At 41.7% G+C, this 17,154-nt stretch overlaps 1 protein-coding gene across 1 annotated transcript in view; it reads left to right on the plus strand.

Annotated features, from left to right (window-relative positions):
- Positions 1-17,154, plus strand: part of LOC117396743 (regulator of G-protein signaling 3-like) — a 30,522-nt gene that overhangs the window by 4,387 nt on the left and 8,981 nt on the right. The window contains exon 2 of the mRNA XM_059005713.1: positions 16,819-16,892. Coding sequence (XP_058861696.1) covers positions 16,819-16,892 — 74 coding nt within the window. The remainder of the gene's footprint in view (positions 1-16,818; positions 16,893-17,154) is intronic.

The raw sequence follows: 17,154 nt of genomic DNA on the forward strand, positions 1-17,154 counted from the left end.
GATTTAGATGTATTATTCAATTATTATCAAGCCTTATCTAGTATGGATCACATTAACACATGCAGAGACTGGATTAATAGTGTGTGTGTGTTTGTTTAGAGTGAATAAACATGATGTATTTTGAGAAGAGTGCACACAAGAAACATTGTGAATGTGAATCTGATAACACATTGCACATGAACTGTGCCAGGTGGAAGGAATGTGATTTCAGCCCCTTCTGCATCACGAGTCCAGCGCTGTGCAGCTGTGCATGTCCTTTATTTAAACCCTGTCTTTATAAATCACATCATCTAGGTCTACATGCATCACACAGTCTGCAACAGCTACCTAATCACACCCCTTACAAAACGTCCCTGTACATTCAATACACAGGGCTTCTACTTTAGAACCAGCTGCAGTGCTTTAGCATTCTGACAGTAATTCGCTGGATTCATTAACATGGCAAGTAGAATTTGGGCTCGTTTTGAATTTGGTCTGCTACTTCACAGTAGTGATAGTTTGAAACGGGAGCACTTTGCCTCACTCTTCCAGGTTTCTGACTGGACTTGCATTGTTCTGATCATTCCTGAACTAGTTTACCATCCCTTAAACCTGCGCATGTGCTGGTTATTGAACCCTGCGCACCCTGCACACACATGTGCTGGTTATTGATCCCTGCACACACATATGCTGGTTATTGATCCCTGCACACCTTGCTTAGCACATCATAGTAACGTAGGCACAGCATCTATTTTTACTTTCGCTAATACATTTTAGGACCTCAAGGTGAATTAAACAGAAACTTGCACGAGTACATGAACGTGTGCACTGAAATCCTAATTAAATCAAAACTACTGTTACTTTTATTCTTTTATATGTTTTACATGTAAGAGGTAGATAAAAACAAACCAGTTCACAAACCATGTTAGCTTTTGTGTACGTACCTGAACTGAAGAACAGCTCCATGTAGGTGAGTTATTATTTACGCTATTGGAAATATCCATGACGCGACATCGTCCACCACTGGGATACTGAAGCCTGAAGCTACCAGACCACTTGTGGGATTCTGAGCAAATTGCATTTCTCATGAAAATCATGAAAAAAAATATTTTATTTTCACAGCTATTTCCTAATAGCAATAGAGCCCTCATAAGAGGGCTTTCCCTTCTGATAAGAACCTTCTCATTATAATATAAAGCACCTCTTCCACAACTGTCATTCGGAATGAGAGATTTCCGCTCGAAACGTCTGCATCGGCACACCTTGATTCCCTTGCTTTTCAATGATATCTCATGGCAGGCCATGGTATTGCATGTTGCAGACTGGAGTTATAATGAGTGGTGCTTCACTATGTAAAAAGAAGAGGAAGTGCTGCAGTATTCTTGTGCAATGTAACCAGTCTCTGGAATCGACTCCTTGGTGTGCCTGACTTCATACAGCTATACGGTGACACACAGACCCAAACGGGAAAACCATTTGAAATATAAAAAAGCACTAGCTTCAGTTACAGAAGGACTGGGTATATGTATTTGTGTTTAATATTGCAATAGAAATATGTGTGTATTTGATGTACAGACTTTTATATAGTATGTCATTTAGAATGCAGCCAGTGAGCCAAATGCCTCCCAGGCACAAATATTTACTACTAAACATTATGGTACTTTCAGAGTATTAATCATCATGTACTACCAGCACGGAGATGCCTTTGATTGTGTGTGTGAATGGTGCGCACATATAGGATAGATAAGGATTGCTGATGGATGCAGTGTGAGTTACACCAGAGGTGTAGTAGGTCTGGAATCTGAGAAATGCCATTTCATGCCAGTTAGAAACATGTGCATAGAAAAAGACCACACTATCATTATCTGAAGAGGCACTGTCGATCTAGGCATTATGCTGTGGATAACAGCACTCATTATATCACCACATTTGTGCATTGTTTTTGACAAAGGACCCTAATGGAGAGAGGGTCACTGTGTTTAAAGTGAATCCGTGGATGGTGTGTTTCTGGCACACATCTCTGTTGAGGCAGGATCCCTTTAAGAGATATATTTTTCCATGTCTTCTCTTGTGATAGAGATAACGTAGGAAATGTTTAACAATATGTTAACACTGTAAGACTTCACTTTTTTTTTTAATTTGTTACTGCATGAAATGTGTTAATTCCTGTTCCTGTTAATTGCAAGTTGCTCTGGATGGCAGCTCTTCAGTACTGTGTGCCAGTGAACGTGACGATTCTTTTCAGTGTGCAGCTGGCGGTAGCAGTGCCAGGCTGTTTCCCACATTGTTCAGGATTAGGCTCTGGAAGGCCACAGACCAGCCTGACAAAGTAAAGATTAGAGACTGGGAGCCTCTCCCCATTCAGATACACAGCACACCCTCGAGATCATCCTCACAGACCAGCCTGACAAAGTAAAGATCAGGGACTGGTACATCTCTCTTTAAAAATACACAGCACACCCTCGAGATCATCCTCACAGACCAGCCTGACAAAGTAAAGATCAGGGACTGGTACATCTCCCTTTAAAAATACACAGCACACCCTCGAGATCATCCTCACAGACCAGCCTGACAAAGTAAAGATTAGAGACTGGGAGCCTCTCCCCATTCAGATACACAGCACACCCTCAATCATCCTCACAGACCAGCCTGACAAAGTAAAGATCAGGGACTGGTACATCTCCCTTTAAAAATACACAGCACACCCTCGAGATCATCCTCACAGACCAGCCTGACAAAGTAAAGATTAGAGACTGGGAGCCTCTCCCCATTCAGATACACAGCACACCCTCAATCATCCTCACAGACCAGCCTGACAAAGTAAAGATCAGGGACTGGTACATCTCCCTTTAAAAATACACAACACACCCTCGAGATCATCCTCACAGACCAGCCTGACAAAGTAAAGATCAGGGACTGGTACATCTCCCTTTAAAAATACACAGCACACCCTCAATCATCCTCACAGACCAGCCTGACAAAGTAAAGATTAGAGACTGGGAGCCTCTCCCCATTCAGATACAAAGCACACCCTCGAGATCATCCTCACAGACCAGCCTGACAAAGTAAAGATCAGGGACTGGTACATCTCCCTTTAAAAATACACAGCACACCCTCGAGATCATCCTCACAGACCAGCCTGACAAAGTAAAGATTAGAGACTGGGAGCCTCTCCCCATTCAGATACACAGCACACCCTCAATCATCCTCACAGACCAGCCTGACAAAGTAAAGATCAGGGACTGGTACATCTCCCTTTAAAAATACACAGCACACCCTCGAGATCATCCTCACAGACCAGCCTGACAAAGTAAAGATCAGGGACTGGGAGCCTCTCCCCATTCAGATACACAGCACACCCTCAATCATCCTCACAGACCAGCCTGACAAAGTAAAGATCAGGGACTGGTACATCTCCCTTTAAAAATACACAGCACACCCTCGAGATCATCCTCACAGACCAGCCTGACAAAGTAAAGATTAGAGACTGGGAGCCTCTCCCCATTCAGATGCACAGCACACCCTCAATCATCCTCACAGACCAGCCTGACAAAGTAAAGATCAGGGACTGGTACATCTCCCTTTAAAAATACACAGCACACCCTCGAGATCATCCTCACAGACCAGCCTGACAAAGTAAAGATTAGAGACTGGGAGCCTCTCCCCATTCAGATGCACAGCACACCCTCGAGATCATCCTCACAGACCAGCCTGACAAAGTAAAGATCAGGGACTGGTACATCTCCCTTTAAAAATACACAGCACACCCTCGAGATCATCCTCACAGACCAGCCTGACAAAGTAAAGATCAGGGACTGGGAGCCTCTCCCCATTCAGATACACAGCACACCCTCAATCATCCTCACAGACCAGCCTGACAAAGTAAAGATCAGGGACTGGTACATCTCCCTTTAAAAATACACAGCACACCCTCAATCATCCTCACAGACCAGCCTGACAAAGTAAAGATCAGGGACTGGTACATCTCCCTTTAAAAATACACAGCACACCCTCGAGATCATCCTCACAGACCAGCCTGACAAAGTAAAGATTAGAGACTGGGAGCCTCTCCCCATTCAGATGCACAGCACACCCTCAATCATCCTCACAGACCAGCCTGACAAAGTAAAGATCAGGGACTGGTACATCTCCCTTTAAAAATACACAGCACACCCTCGAGATCATCCTCACAGACCAGCCTGACAAAGTAAAGATTAGAGACTGGGAGCCTCTCCCCATTCAGATGCACAGCACACCCTCGAGATCATCCTCACAGACCAGCCTGACAAAGTAAAGATCAGGGACTGGTACATCTCCCTTTAAAAATACACAGCACACCCTCGAGATCATCCTCACAGACCAGCCTGACAAAGTAAAGATCAGGGACTGGGAGCCTCTCCCCATTCAGATACACAGCACACCCTCAATCATCCTCACAGACCAGCCTGACAAAGTAAAGATCAGGGACTGGTACATCTCCCTTTAAAAATACACAGCACACCCTCGAGATCATCCTCACAGACCAGCCTGACAAAGTAAAGATTAGAGACTGGGAGCCTCTCCCCATTCAGATACACAGCACACCCTCGAGATCATCCTCACAGAGTGCGCAGTGCTCCTGCAGTCTCATCCAATCGAACAGGCTCTCAATGCGCTTGTCGGTTTCATAGGGGATTATCTCACACTTAACTCACACTCTCATTTGTGTTTCCTGCTTTATTTGCACTTTTTATCAGCAGCAGCATATGTAGTTTATCCTAAGCCTTATGAATTGCATTACTGATTTTCCATCAGAAGGGCTAACGTTGCAAAAAACTATAAACAGTTACAAACTAATGGCATATTTATAACACTGTGTTCAGTGCTTGAGTCGATTTAATTGTGTAAATACTGTGTTCTTTAAACAGAATTGATTAAGGGTAACTATGCTCTCAGAAGATTTATTTAAACATGAATTGTTTTTGACTGTACTGCTGCTTCAATGCCTAATTGTGCAGTGGTTTTAGCAAACCCAATTGCACCTATTTTGGCACCTTGTGCACTTGTCATCTTTGTTAATTTTTATATTGAGACTTTTTAAAATGTCTGTAATGGTTAAAATACAAAATAGCAAATAGGCATAAATTGATTTCTTCATCTATGACATAATGTATTCTGCCAAAAAGTGTAAATAATATACTTTAAATGTGATTGTTAGTGTTAAGCTAGTAATACCTTTCTACACCTTTTGGGGGCGCATGTGTTACTCTGCATGCACTACCCAAGTCACCTGTAACAAGGCTCAGCAGTTTTCTGTTTTTTCACTAGCAGTTGTTGGTACTTGGTGGTCACTGGAACAATAAGGGCATTTTAAAAAGCGTGGGGAAACCCAAATGTGGTCTCCACAACTACTTCCTGTACTTGCTTCCACTTGTACTGTACGTGGGCTCTTACTCTCAGTAATAATGGAAACTATTTCATGCAGCAACCCCTCCAACCACAAAGCCTCTGCTTGTTCCAGTGCAGGGGGCTGCTTCCTGTACCCCCTGCGCCTCAGTAACTTCCTGTAGCCCCCTGCTTGTTCCAGCTGCTCCTGAGTAACTTCCTGTCACCTTGTGCTGCTGTGCGGGGTGCTGTCTTTAAAATGAAGAGTCACTTTAGATAAGGCTTCAACGTATAAATCAGAGCAGTATTTATATCAATCAACCCTGCATCTTTAGGACCTCCACAAACTAAATGTTATTGCCTAGACTTATACATTTGGGGCCAGGCATAATTTTAGCTTGCAATGCCTGACCCATCTGTAACAACTGGAGAATCTGTGAAAGCCATCTGCATCAATATTAATGAGGGTCAAAAACCAACGGCCAGCCTAAAACACTGTGGATAGCAGCAGCGGGGATGTCTTTCTTGAAAATTGCATGCTGCATAATTCTTAAGGGTTAGATACATTCTACATAATAAAATATTCAGAGTTCTAAAAGTACCAATGCAGTTGTGAGGGACTGTTGCCTGAATACCAGTCCCTAGGGGGAGCAGCATGCTGGAAGGCAGTAGGCTGCTGTACCCTTCACAGTGAAATGCAGTTTGTCTTTCTGTGTGAGTGGGCACGGGCAGCCCCTTCACAGTGAAATGCAGTTTGTCTTTCTGTGTGAGGTGGGCACGGGCAGCCCCTTCACAGTGAAATGCAGTTTGTCTTTCTGTGTGAGGTGGGCACAGGCAGCCCCTTCACAGTGAAATGCAGTTTGTCTTTCTGTGTGAGGTGGGCACAGGCAGCCCCTTCACAGTGAAATGCAGTTTGTCTTTCTGTGTGAGGTGGGCACAGGCAGCCCCTTCACAGTGAAATGCAGTTTGTCTTTCTGTGTGAGGTGGGTACTGTCAGCAGCAGAGGTACATCTTGATAACAGCTTGGATACACCTTAAAAATAGAACCATCATGTTTGTAAAAGTTCCAGGCTGACTCTCTGAAGGGCCTGCCTGTTACCCATACAGTACAAGTTGTTTCCACACACATATAAGCAGTACTGTCTCTCATAGATAAACCCTTTTTATTTTGAAACACGTTCAATAACAACAAACCGTGGATACTGGCTGGTGTTCAAGGACTGGGATGACGGCACTGGTGATTGTTTGTCGAGTAGGAGATTTCTTCCCTTCACTGACTGATTTAAGATGTGGATCTCGTCAAGCCCGCCCTGGTTCAACCCTTCATTCTCCTACCCTGCGTCTGTCTGCCTGTTTGACATCTATTGCCAATTGAAACCACACGGGGTTCATTGACTCAGAAACTACTGGTTAATCTCCATCTTCTGTAACCAGGGCAGTCCTCTTCAAGTCTTGGCTGAATAAAGCCCTGCTTGGGTTAACAAACAATCCTTATAAAAGTTTACAACAGTACATTTGAACAGTGATTTTGCAGTTTTCAATGCTAGTCCCATGGTTATACTTTGCATTTACCATGGTTTGTCTCTTTTTAATGCTTTACCATACCTCTATGTTAATTACAATGTTTACCTCTGCTTTACCTTGTGTTAACTGCTTTGTTACACTTTGCTGTGCTTTTACTATGGGAAACGTATCATGGAAGAAACACCTTGATTGATTAAGGCGATTTGTGAAAAGGGTTTTGAAGTGTGCCGGTAGATTCTTATCAGTCATAAGGAACAGAGGCTGTGGTCCAGTGGTCCCGGCTCAGCCACTGACTCGCTGTGTGACCTTGAGTAAGTCACTGAACCTCCTTGTGCTTCATCTTTCAGGTGAGACGTTGTTGTAAATGACTCTGCAGCTGATGCATAGTTCACACACCCTCGTCTCTGTAAGTTACCTTGGATAAAGGCGTCTGCTAAATAAACAATAACAGGAATGGTCTTGGTCATTTTAAAATCGATTTTTTGGTGGTTCATTAAAAAAAAAACTGAAGCATCAATTAGATTTTTATTCAGGTTTTGTTTCATTGCTCATGTGTTGGTGATTTGAATGTATGTGTTACTGGAAGTAATTAAATTCAGATAGGGATTCTCAAGCACTCCACAGCATCAATGCATCTGCATAAATAAATGATAACCATTCCTCCATTTGACTTGTGCAGTCCATAAAGGGTATTAGGAAGTACTGTGCATTTGTCATTTGAGGTGGAGAATTTAAACTATTTCAGTATTATTGTACAGGTTTCCAGTAATGCTTTTGTTTCCCTTAATGTGTTATTTTTCAGTAATTATGCAAAGGGTACCCGATGGCTGTGCCTTTCTGACGTTCAAACCCTTCAGAGAGCGATTGTTTATTCGATCAATGCCGCTCCTGCCTCAGCAGCTTGTGAAAGAGGGAACTGGAAGGTAACACAAGGTTTATTTTGATTCGGTTTAGGTAGCTGTTGCTACAGCAATACCACTGCAGAGTAGTAACAAACTGTAAGGAATGACATCAGGGGCCCTTGGCCTGGCAGATTGTTGTTCAGTTAAACAGTGAAACTTGGTATTCCCCACAGCTTCGTATAAGCAGCCCCAGCTCAACAGGCTTCGGTTCTGATTCATTCTGTCATGTGTTTATAAATATGAGGAACATATGGCACTGTTTATATCAGAGTACTAGCTGTTGCTATGGTGCCCTAGGCCTATCTTTATAACCATAGCGACGGGCCGCACATGTTGTTAAAGGCCATTTAGGTATATGCTGTTTGCATTTAATTGCATCTCTAAGGATATGTGTGCTGTATCTGCCCTGGACACACCATGAAAAGGTGTCCTTAGCTAGTCCTTAATGAGCACCTTCAGGAACAGTGGGGGCCCAGGGACCAATGCGGGGGGCCCAAAGAATGTGCTGTTGTGAACAAGTTTTAATAAGAATATGACAGAATCGATAGAAATTGATCCCAACCGCTCCTGTATATCTGCTGAGTTGCAACACCGACTCGGCACACCCGGCCTTCAGTCTAAAACAGGGAACGCTTGCAAACGCCTAACGTGGCGACATTGCTTCCTAGTCATTGGCCTGCATTGCAATACTGTAATATCCAGAGTGTGTATATATATATATACTGTCATACTCTTTATCCAGGCGTATAAGTGAATTGTATTTGTTTAAATGTACAAATTGCAGACTAGCATGTCTAAAAGCATCTACACTCTGCAGTGACTTTTGAAATCAGGTCTTGAAAGTGTAATGTTAGACATGTAACAATTTCAACACCATTGTAAATCTAGCGCTATCGCTTACAGCTGTCAGTGCACCAAGTACAAAGATAAATCCAGCTTTCCTCATTGGAGGTTGGAGTCTCAGTGAGTACAGTAACCGTCCACTGAGGAGACGCACCCTAGAATCTGGGCAGGGCCTCGAGGGAGATGCACACGTGTGTGTGGATTTTAAGGGGCACATTAAAAGGACTAAGTTGACAGTTGTGATTACTCTTGCTTACACATTACCTTGACTGCAATTTGAAACCACAAGCTGTTTTCTTTGTTTTTTCACATTTTGAGTTAATTTCAAGTCTTGCTTTTCTTTATAAATTCCCGCTATAATGATTACAGAAAGACTAATTTGGGAGCCTCTTGTGTGATGAGTTGAATCAACACAGAGTTCAGGATTTCAGCTGCCCATCTAATGACATGATGACAATACCAACATATGATTTATTTAAAATAGATTGACAAAACCCAGGTTTATCGGGTTAAAAAAATTAAATTCTAAATAGGTCTAAGGGGGTGCGTTTTTTTTTTTTGGTTATCGGTTAAAAATTCAAGCCCTACCGATGTAACAATTATTTTTTTCTAATTGGTCTGATATACTTATATTGCAGTGAATTCATTATCTTTATTATTTACTCTGACCCTTCTGTTGTGGGCTGTTCTTGAGATCTGACATCACATCTGCCATTCATGCAAATATGACCAACATTCCCCCTTTCATTGACAGCATGTAAAATGTAGCATGTAAAATGATAAAAGCCCAGCAGTAAAGGCAGCTCCTACACTGTTCTCGAAGATGTTTGGACTGGGCTGATAAACAGCCTCTTCACAGTGACTGAACTACAGTGTCACTGCTGCCCCTGCTAATCACTTTGTGTAGTATGTAGAAGAATTGGAGGTTGATCTCTCACTTCAATTCTGACCTTTAACAGCTGTGGGCTCTGAAGGCTCTTCACATAACTTTGACTAATACCTTCTTTCTATCCAGTGTCATCTGTTCTACTGTCTCACCTGTTTGTTTACAAAAGCTGTGTGAATTCTGCAGTTATATTAACCTAGAAACAGGTTTACTGGATATTAATATTTGCAGTTTGAAAGCAAAACGTTACATTTTACTCTAAGCATCAGTACCACACTGGCAGCTAATACTTAAACACACACATGTTAGACGTTATCAGGGTTTCTTTTCATATGTGCCAAAAATTCTTTCCAAAAACTGGAAGAGTTATTAGAGATCATGATTGGAATGTGAAGTAATATTACAATGAGGGAGTTCTTAGACTTCAAAAAGCAGGCATTGTTTCAGCATCCTGTTACAGGAAGAAGCAAGGCCTGCAGGAAGTGGCCTCCAGAGTCACCAGGAAGTATTTGAGGGATACGAGAATTCCAGTATCTTTTGTGGATGGAAGCTTTCATCTCCATCTCATGCACTTTCCTGCTCAACACAAGTTCAATCAATAGCTGTGTCATGCCTCCTCCTCCTCCTCCTCCTCCTCGTCTCTCTCGCTCAATATCTTCTCATCGGCGCTCATGAATTATTGAATCAGGTTAATGTGGCTACAATTCTTAATCTTGTGGTGATGGACTGTTATTCTATCAGGATCCACACTTATTATTAAGCATTGGTATGAAGCAAATCAACTTTATTCTAGCAATCTTAAACATAAGCTAATTTATTTCACAAGAATATGGATTGCATATTAGCAGCTGGATCCATTCCAGGTTTTATTATGAACTTAAATAGCTGGATCCATTCCAGGCATTTATATATATATAATATATAAACACACACACAGTAATGCGGTTGTGAGGGTCCATACTTAGGAGGCGCGTTATTTCTGTTTCATTTTATAACGAATATTGCCATTTTGTTTCCCGAAATGATTTACAATGCCCACAAGCCAAATTAATACTCGGATACAAAATTGAGATGTTCGGATTTGCTACAAATGACAGAAATACCTTGTACTTATTTACCGTCTCACCAGAATGTGCGCGATGGTCTCAAAAAAAAGGCAAATGAAAAAGACAAAGTTCTACTTGTTCTTCTACTTGTTCTTGGTGAAAGGACCTTCTTTCTTCCAGACCGAGGGAGCGTTGTGACAGTACCAGGAGTTTTGTACTTATTGATAATAGAAAAAATAGTTGAAATTGGGATACTCAAATGCTTGGAAATCTTCTTTTATCCTTCTCCAGCTTTATGACAATAAATCATTTTCTGCCTAAGGTCTTCAGATAGCTCTTTACTTTCCCATATTGACTTATTGGTAATGACAGCAATCATCCAATGTCTATTATACTCTCAAGAATGTTCACCTACAATCCAGCATTTTTTAGACTTTAGGTTCTGCATTATCATATTGAAATTTCTAGCACTTTGTAGACAATACTATCATAGCATCAAACTTTTGAAATAGCATTTTTGGAGTTTTCCAAAAAAAAATTTGAAATAAATGATTGTAGACATCTATTTCTTGTAACTTTTTTCCTCATCCACAAAAGCAAAAATTTTGCTACAAAAGATTTTTCCTAAAACTATAAATTATAAATTACCATTGGGGTACGTAAACTTTTGACAACAACTGTGTGTGTGTGTGTGTGTATATATATATATATATATATATATATATATATATATATATATATATATATATATGTATATATATATATATATATATATATATATATATATATATATATATATATATATATATATATATAGTTAGTATTACTCTGTTTTAATATAATTGAGTGTATGAACCACTGTAGTTGGAGATCTATGTAGTTGGTGGTCCACTATGAAAGGTGCTATATAAAATAAAAATGGATTGATTGATCTGGTCAACATTCCCTACCCAGTGTATGACTTGTTGGTCCATGACTTCAGTCATAGCACTATTTAGAGAGGAAAGCCACAAATGGGGAACCAACAGCGATGACTGTGCTTGAAGTCTTCGGTGACAAAGGCAGTCAACCAACCTAGCCCTGCTGGGGACCATGCTGTAAATCTGTGCCTCTGCTGAGTGCAGGTAGGTGCTGGGGACCATGCTGTAAATCTGTGCCTCTGCTGAGTGCAGGTAGGTGCTGGGGACCATGCTGTAAATCTGTGCCTCTGCTGAGTGCAGGTAGGTGCTGGGGACCATGCTGTAAATCTGTGCCTCTGCTGAGTGCAGGTAGGTGCTGGGGACCATGCTGTAAATCTGTGCCTCTGCTGAGTGCAGGTAGGTGCTGGGGACCATGCTGTAAATCTGTGCTTCTGCTGAGTGCAGGTAGGTGCTGGGGACCATGCTGTAAATCTGTGCCTCTGCTGAGTGCAGGTAGGTGCTGGGGACCATGCTGTAAATCTGTGCCTCTGCTGAGTGCAGGTAGGTGCTGGGGACCATGCTGTAAATCTGTGCTTCTGCTGAGTGCAGTAGGTGCTGGGGACCATGCTGTAAATCTGTGCCTCTGCTGAGTGCAAGTAGGTGCTGGGGACCATGCTGTAAATCTGTGCTTCTGCTGAGTGCAGGTAGGTGTTGGGGACCATGCTGTAAATCTGTGCCTCTGCTGAGTGCAGGTAGGTACAGTGATTAAGCTGCAGTAGTGTAACAGAGCTGAGGGATTCGTTACCAGATCCACATTTCACAGCCATCTCTGGCCTTGCATATTACTTTTGTTTCTGGACTCAAGAATGAAGTGTATCTAGTTTTATAACGTCAGTCAAGTCCAGTAACGTATTAGTCCAAAGGCACAACTAACTACTATCTTAATTGTGTTAATAATATGCTTCTCTAGAATGGACCATTTAAAAAGCAGCCGCCTTGACTAACGTGCAGTTCTGCTAGTTGTGGAAATGCAGTGTAGCAGCAATGTGCAGCTGTCCCGGAGTCCATGTTTAGACTTGGCACTAGGTTAGGTTGCTTTGTGGTAGTTTTCAAATGTGTTTTGTTAACATGGGCCCCATAAGAGCAGAGGTTGTTTTTCTTTTTGCTCTATTCAATGCTGTATACAATACCAGGAAACATAGCCTGTGGTTCACATTATATTGTTTCCATTCATTGAAAACGCGCTCTCAAGGAAAGCAATTTAAAGGCGCTCGTTCTCAAGCGTGCGTTTTTGTAGTGTTAAAGTCACAATGTAACGGAAGGAAGTGTTGGGCAGAGAGGAAGTTGGCTGCAGGTCACCTGAGTGGGTTTTAGAGTTTTTCATGTGCACTTCTTGAGATTGGTATGAAATGCACCATTGTCCTGCATTAAAAAAAGAAATCCCATTCATTCTGTAAGTGGCTTTTCCATTTCGCCAGCTTGTGCCCTGACAGCTGCAGTGGTATCTGGTTCCATGCTGTGTATTAGAAACCAGTTCTATCTACTGCAGAGAAGCTGCTGTCTCCTGTACAACAAGTTGAACTCTGTCTCTGTTTCAAATCAGCTTCAATAGGAAAACTAGAGCAACATCTCTGAATGTCTGTAGTGATGGGTCCATACAGTATGCCTGCATTAAAGTACAGCAGTGGATTCTGTCCATTGGGGTGTGTTGCCATGTGTCCTAGTTTATTTATGAGGATAGTTTCTGAGATGCAACAGCTCCTTGGTAATGGCGTAGTTTATCCACCAGGGTGGACAAAGAGGCTTTAAAACAGCACCAGACCTCATCACAATGATTCAGTACGTATCTTTACTTACACAGCACCTCATGTACAGTGCTCATGTTGTTTTGGCGCAGCTGGGTGTCTGTAGTCACAAAGAGGTTAAGTATCCTGCTGCAGAGGCCAGTCAGTGACTCCGTGGCTGGGATGTAATTGGATCTAGGGACAGCTGGACCCTGCCTGCTCCCCACGGCACCTCTCAGCTTCCAGTTCATTTGTGAACTCTTGTCTGCTTCTCTCACATGTAGCCAAATGGGACACACTATTCAGGGTTATCTGATTGCTCTGTGATCTTTCAAGTGTGTGGGGGAGCTGCCTTCATTGTTCTGTTGTATTTCTTTATTTAAATATAAACAACCAGCATGCACTGGGAAAAGTGCTTATTAACCCAGCCACCATGATGTTGAAGTATTAAAAACAAACCAGTTTTCCTGAACTCAGTAACATTTTAAATACAATGTAACTTGGTAGCAATTTCTACAAGCCTTCCTTTATTTTTATATATAGTGAAGGTAATAAGGGGTTAATGAGTCACACCTTGTGTGTAAACACAGAATGTATACAAGCCTTCCTTTATTTTTATATATAGTGAAGGTAATAAGGGGTTAATGAGTCACACCTTGCATGGAAACACAGAATGTATACAAGCCTTCCTTTATTTTTATATATAGTGAAGGTAATAAGGGGTTAATGAGTCACACCTTGCATGGAAACACAGAATGTATACAAGCCTTCCTTTATTTTCGTATATAGTGAAGGCAATAAGGGGTTAATGAGTCACACCTTGCATGGAAACACAGAATGTATACAAGCCTTCCTTTATTTTCAGACACATTCCCCCCCCAGAAAGTTTGAAAGTTCATACTAGCTACTAAGTTCATACTACGGAAGGTAAGTGGGATACTTCCTGTAGTTCTGTGAGGATATGAGGTTGACTTTCATCCAGGTATTCTTTATTCTGTTCAGGAGACAATAGAAACTTCACTGGGAATGGAGGTTCGGCACAGTTACAGTCCCTACAGAGGGACTGAGCTTTCCTTCCTTTTACAGGGCAGTTTCCCTTCAGACTGCTCGGAGCACCCTGACTTCAACACTGCGTTTGTCTTCCAAATAAGGCTTATCTGGTTTAGCAGCGCTGGGATTTCAGTTCCCATGGTCCTTCCTAAAATAAAATGTTCTAGGAAGCTGTGAGTGATTGCAGCGTTATGATTTGTATTTAGTTTTTAGCTCCACTTCCCTGGTTGTATTGGAATATATTGTATGCAAGCTGCAGTAGTGCACAGTGTTAGACTTGCCCCACAGTTACAAATGGGAAGCAGGTCCCTTTGAACATCTTCAACAGCAAGTCTAAAAAGGTTTGCCTTGTTTAAAGTCATGTATCTAGATTTCCAAACAGGCTACTAGTAGCTGACATGGTCACAAGGGATCCTCGACTCCTGTTCAGTTCTTATCGATGTTTGTCTAAACTTTTGCCTTGCCTGCGTAATTGCGTATTTGGACAATGTTCCAAAATAGCTCCGATCAGACTGGCTAAAGCAAACAAAAACATCAGTTGCATGACTATAGCTTTGTTTTTTTATTAAGTGCAGAATAACATGTCAAATCAGATTCAGCTTTTCATAATATGTTTATATTGCTGTACTTGTACAGCATGTGTTTGCTGGAAGATTTAAACTAATGAGATAAATAGGCAGGTACATTTTTATAACAGTTATTACACTTGCTGTTTACTTGCTTTTTTATTCTCTTCCGAACAGTGAATTCTAGTTAAACATCTGAGTCACAAATAATAAAAAAAGCACAGATCAAAATTATGTGTTTGTTTACAACTATTTGTTCAAAACAACTCTAGACATTTCTTAAAATATGAGAGATTGATAGAAAAGTATGCTATTGGGTTTTCTTCAGTAGTTTTGCAATAGGAGCATGCATTTGTTTATTAAAATATCTGTTAACCCTTTAGGGTCCTGTTTTCACCTGTTTTTTTTTTGTTTTGTTTTTTTTACTTTTGCTAGATTTGTGGCGATTTAACTATAAGGTTACAGGTTCATGTCATACATGAAATAAATGTGCACACACGAGGCTTCCATGAACAAAATGTCTGAGACACACCCTGTTTAGTACAGATAATAAAAACCACAGAAAAAGAGACGCTTTTTAGAAAAAAAGAAAATCATTTATTTATACAATTTATTTTAGCATGGCCAGCTCAGATCTGACAGTGCACAATGAAACTTCAACATGTAGGGAACACGGAAACAATGTTTGAACAAATTGGATAATAAATAAAGAAATCGTGGCCATATATACAAGGACCAAAAGCAACCAAAGAGAAATGAACAATTGAAAAATGTGCAAAAGAAAAAACTACTCCTTCAAATGGCTCGTCCCAGGGACCCTGATCATGTGGTGCCAGATGGAGCTCTTCACTGTGGCTAAAAGTCCTGCAAGGTGGCAACCATGGCAACCTAACCCTAACAGCTGACTTGTCTCGTGCATCTGATCCACAAACACAAAAACAAATATATATTGATTGGAAAATAGGTCCTTGTGCCTTCGATGTCGCCATTTCTCTTCTTTTGTAAAGATTTTGTGTGAAAGTGTTTACTGCACCGAGGTAGTTCTGTCTTACAGTGCAGCAGTAACATTGCAAAACACTCGCATTCACGGCTCTCTCCTGACATGGTCCAATGCCAGGAATGCACGAATAGGACCTCATTTTGAAGCTCAGACTCTGCTCTTCCCAAAGGTGTATCGCCAGCAGGGCTGTCTCTTACATTGCCTGAGTAAAACGAGTTAAGCGCCAGGTCGCTTGCAGGATGTTTAACATTAAGCGGACCCCAAGGAACACTACTGAGGATCAAAATGTAAAAGAGAAATGAGGTGAAAAGGGTGAACATGTTTTCTCTGATTATGAACTTGTTTTCTCTGTATATGATTTTCAGTCTGTAGTGTCAGCTAATCATTTATTTAAAGAGTCTCATAAATGTGTCTTGCTCTTGTGTCTTTCTATTTCAGTAATATGTGTAAATTGTGCTAGCTTTCCATGATACCCATGTGGTGTTGCTTGCGTTCATTAAGTCCATTAACTGAAGGGAGTCATTCATAACAGTGGGGATGTTTCATTTCTTAGCATACAGCACTGCTGCTGTTCTGTGCTGGCAGGGCTTCCAAAGCTCTGCCTTGGTTCTGAAGGGCCCACCCCCTTTAGCTGTAGCCACTCAGCAGCTGGGGAGTAGGAAGTGTAACCCTCCCCTACACAGCATGCTGCTTTACACATTCCATGGCAGTGTCTGCAGAGCACTGATTGTTAGGCTCTGTGCCAGAGTCAATACAACGTGTTCATTGTTAGCAGACCAGCAGAGAGCTGTGTGTCCCCATTCTGTAGATGAACAAAGCCATGCTTAGTGCTGGATGCTGGGCTAGTGTGCCTGTGCCAATCCTGTAGTAGATATCAGAATTTCGGGGTACCTTCAGCTTGTTTCACCTCCACTGATAAGATCCTGAACGCTGGAGTGTATGATGCAGACTGTTCTCTTGCTGTTTCCCCATCAGCTCAGCGGAGGCGACTCGGAGTGCAGCTGTGAAGAGGGACAGGACGGCTCCAAGAAGAAGACCACTAAAAACCTGTAAGTCACAAGGGCAATATGATTCATTGAATGAACAGGTTCCTGCTTTTTGAACCCACATATTTAAAGGAACATACCTCTAGAGATGTACAAGTATTGTGCACATCATTATTGCATTGACCTTTTAAACTACTTTGTGTTTCTCTATAGCCACAGAAAGTGTTATTTTCATGCAGTCTGTAATGTGATCCTGGCTGGCCTCATTCTTGGGAAGTGTCCTGCAAGCAGGCCTGTGCAGGGAAGAGGGCTCTGGGGGACTGTG

Source organism: Acipenser ruthenus, chromosome 31 (genome assembly GCF_902713425.1).
Source record: "Acipenser ruthenus chromosome 31, fAciRut3.2 maternal haplotype, whole genome shotgun sequence".
Classification (NCBI taxonomy): domain Eukaryota; kingdom Metazoa; phylum Chordata; class Actinopteri; order Acipenseriformes; family Acipenseridae; genus Acipenser; species Acipenser ruthenus.